Raw genomic sequence first — 14,752 nt, 5'->3', positions numbered from 1 at the left:
ACTATTCAAGTATTTTGGGGGACAAATGTTTTCTCTTGGACGAATAACTTGGAATGGAATCAATGGGTAATAGGGTACATACATTTTGAACTTTTAATATACCCCCACCAGCAATATAGGAAAGGTCCAGTTGCTTCACCTCATGAATAGCATTTTCTTCAAAGCATACATTTGTAGTTTGGGGGCATTATATTTTGGACATGTAATATTTTCTTATCTATTTATGAGAAGGGGTTCTAAAAATAGACTTAGGGTCATCTGTCAGTTTTGCTCAGTGGGTCTTAAGCTTTTGTGAAAAGGAACAATATTAGGCCATCCACTAAGTATGATAGAAGAATCTGAATATAACTATAAACATTAGAAATCGACCCTAAATGTTTTTAGCTATCAACAAAAAGTGATGTCCCTCTTTTAGAAACTAGATACTAATTGTTTTCTTAAAACATTATGAAGCATAATGAAATACTTTAGATTAAAGGTCAATTCAGAATACCCATATTTGAAATTAAGTATACTTTTAATTTAATTACATTTTTGAAAGTCAGTCAAATAACTTTTAGGTCCAGATTCTATTTTATATTGTATCAAATATTGATTGAATCCAGATGGTGAAATACAAACATAGGCTACAGGTTGATTTTTCTCAAAATATAATATTTTCTAGAAGGAACTATTTCTTATTGGACTAATTTTCCAGTTGTGATGCTCTTAATATTTCAGATCCCTTCTGGATATTTTAGAATCATTGTATTTTCTCTTGAAACATTATAGGTGTACTTTTGAAAAGTTTATGAGAAGTTACAATGTGTTGTTTATTATAGCATATACATAATATGTTCATGTATATGTGAAATGCTGTTCTGTAAATTGTTCACAACAGCTAAATAAGGACGTAAAAATCAGTTCCAGAAGCTATGAAAGAAATGCTAATGATATTATTGTGAAAATTAAACAAATAACTTTTTTTTTAATCTTGAGAAGCTTGAGATCCATGGCATTTTGGAATTAAAAAAAAATAAAATTGTCCCCAGCTATTATTTTTTAAAAATTAGCTATCAGTTATATTAAATCCACAGACTAGAACCATTGTTTTCTTCTGAAAGACTCTTCTGTTTTCTGACATTTTTCCTTTGAAATATTATTTGCTTGCTAAGTCCCTTTGAAATCACTTAGGGGGAAAACAGATTTCTGCAACCATTGGCCAGAAAATAGTCTAGTTTTTACTTTTAACTGTGTTTCTGGAAAGAGTTTGAACTACGCAGTAATTAATTTTCTTTGGTTATCTGTATAAGTTATTATTTATCTTGCCTGATTCTGAGTATATCTGCCTTTTTAAATTATTTTATTGAAGTATAGTTGATTACCTTTTTTATATTGGTGGATTGAAATTTATAACTGACACCCGGATAACAGATTAGACAGTAAAATAATAAGGCATATTGCCTTATTTAATTTAAAGTTTAGTTTTCAGTTTATTGCTCACTTTCTTTGGGTACATGTCTATTTTTCTAGTTAAATATATAAAGAACTCATTGCTGAATCATTTTTTATCGAGAAAATAATAACCATGAGTAATTATCCCAATATGCAGCTTCCCCGCCTCTTATCCTCAAGTCATGGCATTTATAACAGAGATTTTTTCAGGCTGTAGTGGATTTGTATATGCTTAAATAAATTATTTTTCAGTACAGTGTTTGACAATAGGAAGCAGGGAGATTGTGATAGTCAAGAAGAATTATGGCAGAGTAGTCTGTTGCCTTAAATCTAGTTTTGTAAATTTAAACTCACAGAGAGATGGGAGAGTTCCAAAGGGAAACAAGAGCTTGCAAGTCCTCACCAGCTTTTGGATGGCATTACCACCTCTACTTCCCTGCTCTGTGGTTGTACTATAGCCTTTATCAATGTGCTGTGGTATCATGAAGGGGTGGGTATAGTTGTAGAGCTTTGACTTATGACCATGATATGGACAACTCTAAGATAAATTTATGTGTGACATCTTAAACCTATGGGTAGATGCAGTTTTATAAATTGAAAATTATCAATTTAAAAACTAAATTGACAGTTATAAATTTTCAGTGAAATATTTTGATTTTGTAGGAATCAGAAGTAACAAGTGAATATTTACTCTGTGTTTAGTTCCATATTAGGTACAAGTCTTTTAGGTAAGATATGATATGAAATAATTTGAAAATAAGGCATTTTATAGAGTCATTACTCAAAATTGAGAAATGTTACCTTTTCCTTAGGTCTGCCTTTGCTAAAGGATCTGTGATATGATTAAAAAGTGAAAAAAATATGAATGGAACTGGATAATGTGGCTTCATCCTTTCTGTTGTTAACTGTACTAGGATGCTGGCAAATGATTAAATAACCTGCCTTTCCTGACTCTACTAAGGAGCTAGCGAAATAGCTGTATGTGTTTTGTACCAAATTATTTTCTAGGGAAATCCTTTCTGTTACTCTGAATAAAAACTGATCAGGGTTCTTGTAGTGCTGATGAGTGCCAATATGAGGTGCTTTTTAAAAAGTAAAGTTCTTAAGAACCTAAATTCCTGTCTCAGTTGATTTGTACAGTTAGATGTTTAATACTGCAGCTATTTTTAGTTACCTGTATTAGACTTTTCATTCTTTTTCTAGCTTCAGGTTCTTTAATTCTGTTTGAGGTAGAAGTTGTAGTAAGCTCTTCTGACTAGGAACACTTTTTTTTTTCCTTCAGGTTTGCTGCTATGTACATCCATAGTTTCCTCTCCAGCAAAATTTACTGATTCTGTTTTCTGCCTAGTATATAATAATTAGCTAACATTATAAAGCTGGCATTGCCAGATACTCAGCTGGACTAATTGGTATTGTTACACTGTCCTAACTTAGCTAGGTGTACAGTCCCTAAAAAGACTATCAGAAAGCCAGAGCTCTGTCTTAGTTTGACCTTTTCTCTTGCTGGGAAGGGTTGCTGGATAGAATGGTCAGAAAATGGCAGCATACTAGCAGCTTGGGAACTAGCACCTTTCCATCTCTTTTTATTAGAAAAAAGAAAGAGGGCTTCCCTGGTGGCGCAGTGGTTGAGAGTCCGCCTGCTGATGCAGGGGACACAGGTTCATGCCCCGGTCCGGGAAGATCCCACATGCCGCAGAGCGGCTGGGCCCATGAACCATGGTCACTGAGCCTGTGCGTCCGGAGCCTGTGCTCCGCAACGGTAGAGGCCACAACAGTGAGAGGCCCGCGTACCGCAAAAAAAAAAGAAAAAAAATATTTTAATTCATTAAGCAGATTGTATTTTTGTTTGTTTATTGGTCTAATTACCATTCCCTGATCCAAGATTGAGAATTTAAAGAGGTCATTTAGAGGAGCAGCATTAGGATACCTGAGGAAATTACATGGTATCACCATCTTCTAACCCTGCCCAGTTGTTAGTTGGTCTCCACATTCCCTGCTTTTCCCATTCTTGACCTCTGTGTCATATACATAAATGTTAAGACCTTAGGGATAGAAGACTATTTTCTTGACTACTCTGTGAATCAGAAATAGAGTTTGCTATGATGTCGGTTGGGTGAAGAACTCTGAACTTGAAAATCATGGAGTTGGTTCTCCTACTGATTATTAGTACGGCTTCAGGCAAGCCATTTACTCTTTAATTGCTTCAGTTTCCTTATCTGGACCTGGTTTAGATCTCCTAAAGATATTTTCAGGCCTAAAATTCTTTGATGGTCTTTTTTTTCCATTCCAAATTTTACAAAAACTCTATCTTTTCTGCCGTGGCTAATAAATAAAGTTCAGTTATTATGGTCTTTTTTTTTTTAATGTATTGGGCGACTATGAAAATATAATTATGGGAAGTTTGAAGAGATCAGAGAAATTGCTTGATCTACCATGACAGTACATGAGAATTAGAGTTGTCATAAATCTTAAGAATTAAATATGTAGACTATGTAGAGTTTTGATAAAAGATTTTCTAAGATGGGCAGCAATTTACTTTTCAAAATGGATATTGTTTACTTTGTGGAGTTTTTGTTCTAGGTCAACAGGCATAGAAATAGGCAGGGGAATAGAGGAATCCCTGGAGATGTTTTTTAATCAGCAAAACTCAGTTCTTTACCTTTGGCTGCGGTGTGCTAAGTCTCTTGTGAATCTCTACTTCCCTTTCCTCACCTGAAGTTTTGTGATCTGGGGGCAATGAAGAGAGAATAGAGAGGGAGTTATTGACAATTTAGCTGGAGTGGGAGTAGCTTAGTGCTGCTAAACCTATATCTTGTGCTGGTATTTTATCTTTTATTGAAGTATAGTTAACTTACAATATTCTGCTGGTATTTTAACTAACAAGATATGATAAGATTTGCACAGACATAAGTTTCCATGATCTTGATCCCTTCTCAGTTCCACTTCCTGGGTTCAAATTCAACTTTTGCCACTTACTTGCTTTGTGATCTTGGGCCAGTCTGTGCCTCAGTTTCTTCATGTGTTAAATCTGCTCCCTGACATGCACCTGCACTCATATACTTTAGCTCCTTTCCTATTATTATGGAAGAATCGTCTGTGCTCCGAGCAAAGGCCAATCTGTCTCCTTTTGTACTGTTAAGGACATTACTCTAGCAATTATTTCTCTTCTGCATCATTAAATTTTCCCTCTTAACTGGATATTTCTCATCAGCCTAAAAATATTTTTCTTTTATTTAAAAAATTCTCTTCTGACACTATTTCTCCCACTAGCACCAACCTATTTTTCTCTTTCTCTTTCAGCAAAACACCTCAGAGGACTTGAATGTACTTGCTAGTTTCTTTCTTCCTGTTCTTTCTTGAATCCATGCTAATCCAGTCAAGTGTTTACCCTTGTCATTCCACTGAAACTGCTCTTGTGAGGTCAGTAATGGCTTCTGCTTTGTTAAATCCAGGGGTCATTTTCCAGACCTCATCCTATTTGACCTGTCACCAAGATTTGGGACAGATGGTTGTTCCTTTCTCCTTTAAAACATTTTCTCCACTAGAGTTTCAGAATACCACATGCCTCTGCTTTTCCTTCTGCTTTACTGACCCTTCTTTGCTGATTCCGCCTCATTTCCTGGACCTGTTATTGTTGTGCTCCAAGGTTCAGTTCTTGAGCCTTTATCTCTCTCTCTCTCTCTTTCCCCCTCCCTCTCTCCCTCTCTCTCTTTCTCTCTCTCCTCAATCCCTTGGGATCACATCCAAGTTTTAAGTATCACCTGCACGCTGATGATTCTCAAATTTATAACTCCCGGCACATACATCCAGCTGCCTATTTAAACACCTACACTTGAATATCTAAAAGTTAACTTAGATTTAATGTGTATAAAACTGAGTTCCTAATCTTATTTTCCAAACTTGATCCTTCAGCAGTTTTGCCTCATATCTGTTAATAGCAATTCCTTTTATGTACTTGCTCAAGGGCGAAAGCCTTAGAATCAGCCTTGGCTACTTTCTTTCATACAATCAGACAGAAAACCTTATTGATTCTATCTTGAAACTATGAAAAAATATATGGAATCTGACTACTTTGTACCACCCCAAGCCAACTCACCATTAGCTCTCCAAAGGATTATTGCAGTAGCTTACTGGTCTCCCTGTTTCCTCTCTTACATCTGAAGCCTATTCTAAATACATTTGCTAGAGTCAAAAAACATAACTTCATCATTCCTCTGCTTAAAATCCTCCAGTGGCTTCCCATCTCACTCAAATTACAAACCAAAATCTTTGGAATGGGCTGTCAGAGCTTCATATGATTGGGCCCTGTGTGATTTCTCTAGTCTTATCTCCTGCTGCTCTTCTCTTTGACCACTCTGCTCCAGCCACATTGGCATTGTTGTTATCTAACTGCCTCAGCACCTTTCCAGTTGTTGGTCCATCTCCCTAGAAAGCTCTTCCCATGTTTTAAAATATCTGATTCAACTCCTTACGGTCTTCTCTCGTCACCTGCTCATTGACACTTTTCTCTGATTAACCTGTTGAAAATCGTTACTTTCTCTTGCCCCTTCCATCCTTCTTCCCTACTTTCATTTTTCTCCACAGCGTTTCTCTCTACCTAACATGCTGTCAGTTTTATTTAATTATTTTGTTTGACTGTCTCTTCCTACTATTCTGAAAACTCCACTAAGGCAGATTTTTTTTTTTTTTTTACTACAGTTCCTAGACAATGCTTGGCAGATAGTATCAGTTGAGTGAGTGAATGAGTGAATGAATGAATGAATAGTAGCTACCTCATAGGGTTCTTATGCAGATTGAATGAGTTAAACATAAGTAAATTCCAAATATGCACTGACATATAGAAAGTACTTCTTAAGTGTCAGCTTTTATTACCACCTTCATAGCATGTCCACGGACCAGTCCTGAAGCCCAGAGAGATGAAAATTTAGTTGAGCTGTCTTGGCATACCATTATGCATTAGCTTTGGCTGGAAATGCCACCACAACGGAAGACCTAGAGTGGTGACCCCCACATTTCAGGGGGTTCCTTAGGGAACCTTGATAATCAATATTTACAAGGAAAAAAGTCTTTAAAATTATAGGCACTAGAAACATTAACTGTACAAACTGCTTTCTTCTTTACTTGACCCAAATAAACATTATGGTTTAGTGGGAAATGATCTTAAATGCAGACTATACAATTAATTTTTCCTTTTAAAGAATGAATTTGCCCTTAAGTTCCTAAATCACAAAGTAATTTTAAAAATGTTTCTCCTAATAAGGTTTTTATTCAATCCTAAATAGCTTTTGAAAATATGAGGCACCTCATTTTTGCATCTTCTTGTGTGTGTGTGTGTGTGTGTGTGTGTGTGTGTGTGTGTATGTGTGCGTGGGAGAGGGTAAAGGTTTGTTTACAGATAGTAATCTGTAGCTACCATGTGATATAACCGTCATAGCCCAAGTTTAATGCTTGAAAAGTTTTATTTGACTAATCATTTTTGTTTTAGGGAGATCTAATGGATAGTTAAATAGGGTCAATATATTTTTGTAAATTATTAACATTGCATTTCCTGTACTTCAAATTGAAGCCATTATTTTTATTCTGGTAGGCTCATAGCTGGCAGCCTGGAATAAAAAATCCATACCGTGGTGTTGTAGTGTGGCCTGTTCCTGAAAACATTGAAATCACTGTGACACTTTTTAAGGTAAGTTCCAGTTTTATAAGTTATAGGATTTATTATATAATCATAGTTCTAAATGATGGAATATTTCAATATTCATTGTTCTATACATTTGGGTCCTTAATGTGCAGCAAGGACCTTAATGTGCGTTATTTTTAGAGATATAGCAATTTATAACAATGTAAGGCTATCAGGGTGTTTCATGGTCTATAAAGTCCAAATAATTTTGGAGTCTTTTTGAACTTATTCCAATTAAGATCAGTTGGAATACTTCTTTTACTACTTCTTACATTCTCCCCACAGGGAACTTTAAAGTGCTTTTTCTTTGGAAAGCTGAGGTTTGTGGAATTCTTAGTCCTGACCCTCATTTTGTTAGCCTTGTTTGACTAATAACAAGATAGGTTTTTAAATTAGTATATGATAAATATTTTGTTGATGTTAATATAAGAAGATAAGTTTAAAACTGATTTTTGATAAATATTTTATAAATGTTAATATTTTATAAATACTATAGCTTAAAATAAAAATTCTGATAGTAAATTCCAAGTGCAGGCCCAAAATCATAGCTGTGCATATAGCTAACTCTTTTTATATATGTTTTTTCTTGAAAGTTTTCCTTATTTCTTAACATTATAAAATAGTCCTCACACATATGACAGTTATGCACTAGAATATTTACTTTCCTAACCAATTCCTTACCTGCTCAAAAAAAAAAGGTGGAGACCAATATGTCTCAGTTTCAGCCTTCTTGAAAGTGGTGCAGTTAGGAAACAAATGCTTTATTTCTTCTTTGAATCCTTCCAATTATGTTGACGTTACTTTTGCAGAAGGACAGAATGAAGGAAGACATCTCATTAAGCACAAACATAAAGTTTGTGAAAATCCACTAAAATACTTTAGGATATAAAATCTAAGTTGAGCAAAGTTATATGGCTTAGAGTGTGAAATCACTGTGTAAAAAAATACTTTTGATTTTGTAATCCAGTATATTAATTCATATGTTCTGGAACTACTGCAGGGATCAATAGAACAAAACAGTATGATGAATGTTGATGTACTAACCCATGAATGGGACACTACTTTTAAACGCTCTGTTTCATAGATACTCTGTTTTATCAGAGATTCTTAACACTTTATGTATATTTTATAGTTTTGATATTGTTATTGGATCCTTTATAGTTTTGATATTATTGTTATTATAACTTACTTGATTATGCTTATCATGTATACACAATACTTGATTTGTTTGCCCAGGGAGAAATAAGGGATGAGACTGTAGCTGCTCTTCCTTTTTTTTTCAGGAAAGATCAGAACCATCCTATTACCCTTTAGTCAGCTGTCCTCAAAGCCTATTATTAAACCCCCCTTAACCATACCTCTGCTAATGAAATGATATAGTAAGATTGGTAGTTAACAAGACCTTTAGAGTACTATTTCATTTAATTCTTAGTACTTTAGAGTACTATTTCATTTAATTCTTCTGTAATTATTCCCATTGTACTGATAAGGAAACTGAGACTAAAGAAGAAGGTAACTTGCCCAGTCACACTGTGATTTAGCCCTGGGGTGGTGGTTGTTTGTTTGTTTTTGATTTTGTTTTACATTGTATGGGCTGTTCTGTAATACAAACCATTCTGAATATAGATTACAACAGCAAAATCTCTGACATGCTTGAGGAAGACTTTTAAGTAATCTCTTGTGTGTTTTTGATTCAGTCTGTTTATACTGGTAAAGCAAGTGAATGGACATAGTTACACAACTTTAAAAAAAAATGATGATAGAGAACAAGGGGTTAGAAGAGAGCCAATAAATGCCTGACAGCCATGTGTTTGGGCAAAGGATATGCACTGAGTGATTCTGAGTTGAAAGTGGCTGTTGAAATGTGTTACTTGGAGGATTAGGAGGTGAGTGTAGTTTTCAAGTGCTGATGAGAATGTTCAGCATATCCTATCACTGAACTCTTATGTCTTTAAGTGTTAGTCTGTAGGGAAAAAACCCAAATACCCCTTCCTCCCCATTTTGCTGTATTACACATATTTCTCTTCAGTTGTGCTATGGAGGCAAACTTGTGACCATTTAAAATACTTAAATAAATACTTAGATAAATAACTTTATCTTCCTGACTCTATGTCTTCCCAGAGTTCCATAGAAAAGCAGAAAAGTAAAACAAAATAATTTTTCGTTCTTTCATGGTAATTTTTTTTGATCTTGCATTTAAAATATTCAAGTGGAAAACTCTTTCATATTTCCCCCTTCCTTTTACTTAAAGTCTCACAATTTACTTAATCCTGAAACTTGTAAATAGGAAAGGACTGCTCTGAATCCTTTTTGTCCTAGGTATGGTATTCAGAGTTGTGCTCATAGACAACGTACTTTTTAAAAAAGTTATCAATGTATTTCATTTTTCTCTGACTTAACCAGAAATTAATTTCTTTAGCCTGCATGCTTGATTTTGAAATTTGAATTAGATTGAAAATAGCTATTGCTAGTAAATGAAAAAAAAAAGCCTATTTTAGGGTTTTGAGAAGGAAAACAGCTCTTTAAGCCATTTTCAATTTTTCTCTTTAGTGCAATGGTAGTAAAAGAGACACTAGAGGGTAGAGAGTAGGATATAAAGAAGACAGTTGATTCAAGCTAGAAGCAATTTTTACTACAAATGTTTTTGTTTAGTCAATAATATAATTAGTTAATTATGTACATAGTCCAAAATGAACATTATTGTTGCTCCTTTACATCTTTTTAGTGACTTTGCCCTATCAGATATGTCCCTTGGTCCCATTAAAATTATTCTTTTAAGGGTAATATATCATCTCTGTTTCTAAAAAATGTTTCATCAGCTTTGAGAATTAATGTATATCATATATAAGTTACTGTTCAATATTTGTTAATTTGTAAGATATATATTCATTAATTCATTCATCAAGTATTCTTGAGAAACCACTGTGTGCCAGGTACTTTTTTAGGTCCTGGGGACACAGAGATAAAACTGAACCAACAACAGGGCTAAAAGCCAGACAGACCTGGCTGTCTTATAATCTATTGCGTTTTACCTTTACTTATTCTAATATCTGTGGAAATTCTGTACAATCCCACCTAGTCCAAATGCTTCCTCACTCATCAAGCTTTTATTGTTCATTCCTCTAAGAAATGTATTGTCTTCTAATCTTTAGTAAAACCATGTATTTCATTCATCATATATGTATTTACATTAGTTGTTTGTCTTCGAAGGCAAGGACAACTATATTTGAATCCATATAACACCTCTACAATTCCTTGTATAATAAGTAGCTAATAAATATTTGTCAAATCCTTGCAAAAGTATGCCTCATATAGAAAAAAGCTGCATTTGGTGTGGGATCTGTTACCCTTTCTCAGGTTTCTGGTGGTGGAGGGTGGATGGGGGTATCAACATCCAACTTGCCATTTTGTGTAGATTATGAAGTCCTTTGCGGTACTTTGAAATTCCAGATGTTTATATAACCTCTGCACCAAGAAAACCTTGCCTCAAGTGATACTTTGAGTTTAAAATACTTAGAGGTATAGAAATGAGGGCAGAGTTTCATATGGGCATTTAATATCTTAATAAAGTGCTTCTTAATAGTTCACTCACTAAGTTATCTGAACCTGGGCTTCTTTTTTTTTTTTAATTTTTATTGGAGTATAGTTGATATACAATGTGTTAGTTTCTGCTGTACAGCAAAGTGAATCAGTTATACATATACATATATCCACTCTTTTTTTTTTGTTTAGCTTAAACAAGATAGAAGTTTATTTTTCTTATATAAACAATGTTTTGAGATAAGTAATCAGGACTGGTGTGGCAGCTCCACAATCATCTGGAACCCAGGCTCCTTCTATCTTCTTGCTCCACATCCTCAACCTGTGGCTCCCACCTCATGGCCCAAGATGGCTGCTTGAGTTCAAGCTATCATATTCACATTCCAGTCAGCAGGAAGGACGAAAGGGGGAAGAAGGGACTTCTCTCTGACACTTCAAAGACTCTTCCCTTGACATGGATTTGGCCAGAATTTAGTAACATAGTCAGTCCTAACTGAGAAATATTTTGGAGGGCCCTGTGCCCAGCTTAAAAATAGGGGATTCTATTACTATATAAGAAGGGAAGAGCAGATATCAGAGTACAACAGCAGTCCCTGTACAAAAAGTAAGCACATTTTCCACATTTTACTTTCTGATTTCCCAACCCTTGGTGAACAGTTTTTTAATGTCCAAATTAATCTAAGAGAGGCTAAATCAATTTCCTGTTGGTTTTTTTTTTACATCTTTATTGGAGTATAATTGCTTTACAGTGGTGTGTTAGTTTCTGCTTTATAACAAAGTCAATCAGTTATATATATACATATGTTCCCATATCTCTTCCCTCTTGAGTCTCCCTCCCTCCCAGCCTCCCTATCCCACCCCTATAGGAGGTCACAAAGCACCGAGCTGATCTCCCTGTGCTATGCGACTGCTTCCCACTAGCTATCTATTTTACATTTGGTAGTGTATATATGTCCATGCCACTCTCTCACTTTGGCCCAGCTTACCCTTCCCCCTCCACATATCCTCAAGTCCATTCTCTAGTAGGTCTGTGTCTTTATTCTTATCTTACCCCTAGGTTCTTCATGACAGTTTTTTTTCTTAGATTCCATACATATGTGTTAGCATACTGTATTTGTCTTTCTCTTTCTGACTTACTTCACTCTGTATGACAGACTCTAGGTCCATCCACCTCACTACAAATAACTCAATTTCGTTTCTTTTTATGGCTGATAATATTCCATTGTATATATGTGCCACATCTTCTTTATCCATTCATCCGATGATGGACACTTAGGTTGTTTCCATCTCCTGTCTATTGTAAATAGAGCTGCAATGAACATTTTGGTACATGACTCTTTTTGAATTACGGTTATCTCAGGGTATATGCCCAGTAGTGGGATTGCTGGGTCATATGGTAGTTCTATTTGTAGTTTTTTAAGGAACCCCCATACTGTTCTCCATAGTGGCTGTACCAATTCACATTCCCACCAGGAGTACAAGAGCGTTCCCTTTTCTCCACACCCTCTCCAGCATTTATTGTTTCTAGATTTTTTGATTATGGCCATTCTGAACGGTGTGAGATGATATCTCATTGTAGTTTTGATTTGCATTTCTCTAATGATTAATGATGTTGAGCATTCTTTCATGTGTTTGTTGGCAGTCTGTATATCTTCTTTGGAGAAATGTCTATTTAGGTCTTCTGCCCATTTTTGGATTGCCTTGTTTGTTTTTTGTTATTGAGCTGCATGAGCTGCTTGTAAATTTTGGAGATTAATCCTTTGTCAGTTGCTTCATTTGCAAATATTTTCTCCCATTCTGAAGGTTGTCTTTTGGTCTTGTTTATGGTTTCCTTTGCTGTGCAAAAGCTTTGAAGTTTCATTAGGTCCCATTTGTTTACTTTTGTTTTTATTTCCATTTCTCTAGGAGGTGGGTCAAAAAGGATCTTGCTGTGATTTATGTCATAGAGTGTTCTGCCTATGTTTTCCTCTAAGAGTTTGATAGTGTCTGGCCTTACATTTAGGTCTTTAATCCATTTTGAGCTTATTTTTGTGTATGGTGTTGGGGAGTGATCTAATCTCATACTTTTACATGTACCTGTGCAGTTTTCCCAGCACCACTTATTGAAGAGGCTGTCCTTTCTCCACTGTACATTCCTGCCTCCTTTATCAAAGATAAGGTGACCATATGTGTGTAGGTTTATCTCTGGGCTTTCTATCCTGTTCCATTGATCTATATTTCTGTTTTTGTGCCAGTACCATACTGTCTTGATTACTGTAGCTTTGTAGTATAGTCTGAAGTCAGGGAGCCTGATTCGTCCAGCTCCGTTTTTCGTTCTCAAGATTGCATTGGCTATTCGGGATCTTTTGTGTTTCCATACAAACTGTGAAATTTTTTGTTCTAGTTCTATGAAAAATGCCAGTGGTAGTTAGATAGGGATTGCATTGAATCTGTAGATTGCTTTGGGTAGTAGAGTCATTTTCACAGTGTTGATTCTTCCAATCCAAGAACATGGTATATCTCTCCATCTATTTGTATCATCTTTAATTTCTTTCATCAGTGTCTTATAATTTTCTGCATACAGGTCTTTTGTCTCCTTAGGTAGGTTTATTCCTAGATATTTTATTATTTTTGTTGCAGTGGTAAATGGGAGTGTTTTCTTGATTTCACTTTCAGATTTTTCATCATTAGTGTATAGGAATGCCAGAGATTTCTGTGCATTAATTTTGTATCCTGCTACTTTACCAAATTCATTGATTAGCCCTAGTAGTTTTCTGGTAGCATCTTTAGGATTCTCTATGTATAGTATAAATGCCATCTGCAAACAGTGAGAGCTTTACTTCTTCTTTTCCAATTTGGATTCCTTTTATTTCCTTTTCTTCTCTGATTGCTGTGGCTAAAACTTCCAAAACTATGTTGAATAAGAGTGGTGAGAGTGGGCAACCTTGTCTTGTTCCAGATCTTAGTGGAAATGCTTTCAGTCCATTGAGGATGATGTTGGCTGTGGGTTTGTCATATATGGGCTTTATTATGTTGAGGAAAGTTCCCTCTATGCCTACTTTCTGGAGGGTTTTTATCATAAATGGGTGTTGAATTTTCTCAGAAGCTTTTTCTGCATCTATGGAGGTGATCATATGGTTTTTATCCTTCAATTTGTTAATATGGTGTATCACATTGATTGATTTGCATATATTGAAGAATCCTTGCATTCCCAGGATAAACCCCACTTGATCATGGTGTATGATCCTTTTAATGTGCTGTTGGATTCTGTTTGCTAGAATTTTGTTGAGGATTTTTGCATCTATGTTCATCAGTGATATTGGCCTGTAGTTTTCTTTCTTTGTGACATCTTTGTCTGGTTTTGGTATCAGGGTGATGGTGGCCTCGTAGAATGAGTTTGGGCGTGTTCTTCCCTCTGCTATATTTTGCAAGAGTTTGAGCAGGATAGGTGTTAGCTCTTCTCTAAATGTTTGATAGAATTCGCCTGTGAAGCCATCTGGTCCTGGGCTTTTGTTTGTTGGAAGATTTTTCATCACAGTTTCAATTTCAGTGCTTGTGATTGGTCTGTTCATATTTTCTATTTCTTCCTGATTCAGTCTTGGCAGGTTGTGCATTTCTAAGAATTTGTCCATTTCTTCCAGGTTTCCATTTTATTGGCATAGAGTTGCTTGTAGTAATCTCTCATGATCTTTTGTATTTCTGCAGTGTCAGTTGTTACTTATCCTTTTTCATTTCTAATTCTATTGATTTGAGTCTTCTCCCTCTTTTTCTTGATCAGTCTGGCTAATGGTTTATCAGTTTTGCTTATCTTCTCAAAGAGCCAGCTTTTAGTTTTATTGATCCTTGCTATCGTTTCCTTCATTTCTTTTTCATTTATTTCTGATCTGATCTTTATGATTTCTTTCCTTCTGCTAACTTTGGGGGTTTTTTTTCTTTTTTCTCTAATTGCTTTAGGTGCAAGGTTAGGTTGTTTATTCGAGATGTTTCCTGTTTCTTAAGGTAGGATTGTATTGCTATAAACTTCCCTCTTAGAACTGCTTTTGCTGCATCCCATAGGTTTTGGGTCGTCGTGTCTCCATTGTCACTTGTTTCTAGGTATTTTTTGATTTCCTCTTTGATTTC

The 14,752-nt window shown here is 35.3% G+C and overlaps 1 protein-coding gene across 4 annotated transcripts in view; it reads left to right on the top strand.

Moving 5' to 3' along the window:
* EHBP1 (EH domain binding protein 1) overlaps window positions 1-14,752 on the top strand; it is a 491,557-nt gene that overhangs the window by 206,181 nt on the left and 270,624 nt on the right. For all 4 annotated transcript variants that reach the window (XM_029231704.1, XM_029231706.1, XM_029231705.1 and 1 more), the window contains one exon: window positions 7,022-7,117. In XM_029231704.1, coding sequence (XP_029087537.1) covers window positions 7,022-7,117 — 96 coding nt within the window. The remainder of the gene's footprint in view (window positions 1-7,021; window positions 7,118-14,752) is intronic.

This window comes from Monodon monoceros, unplaced genomic scaffold, assembly GCF_005190385.1.
Source record: "Monodon monoceros isolate NGI ecotype Baffin Bay Population unplaced genomic scaffold, NGI_Narwhal_1 Super_Scaffold_19, whole genome shotgun sequence".
Classification (NCBI taxonomy): domain Eukaryota; kingdom Metazoa; phylum Chordata; class Mammalia; order Artiodactyla; family Monodontidae; genus Monodon; species Monodon monoceros.
This window is presented reverse-complemented; position numbering and strand designations above follow the sequence as displayed.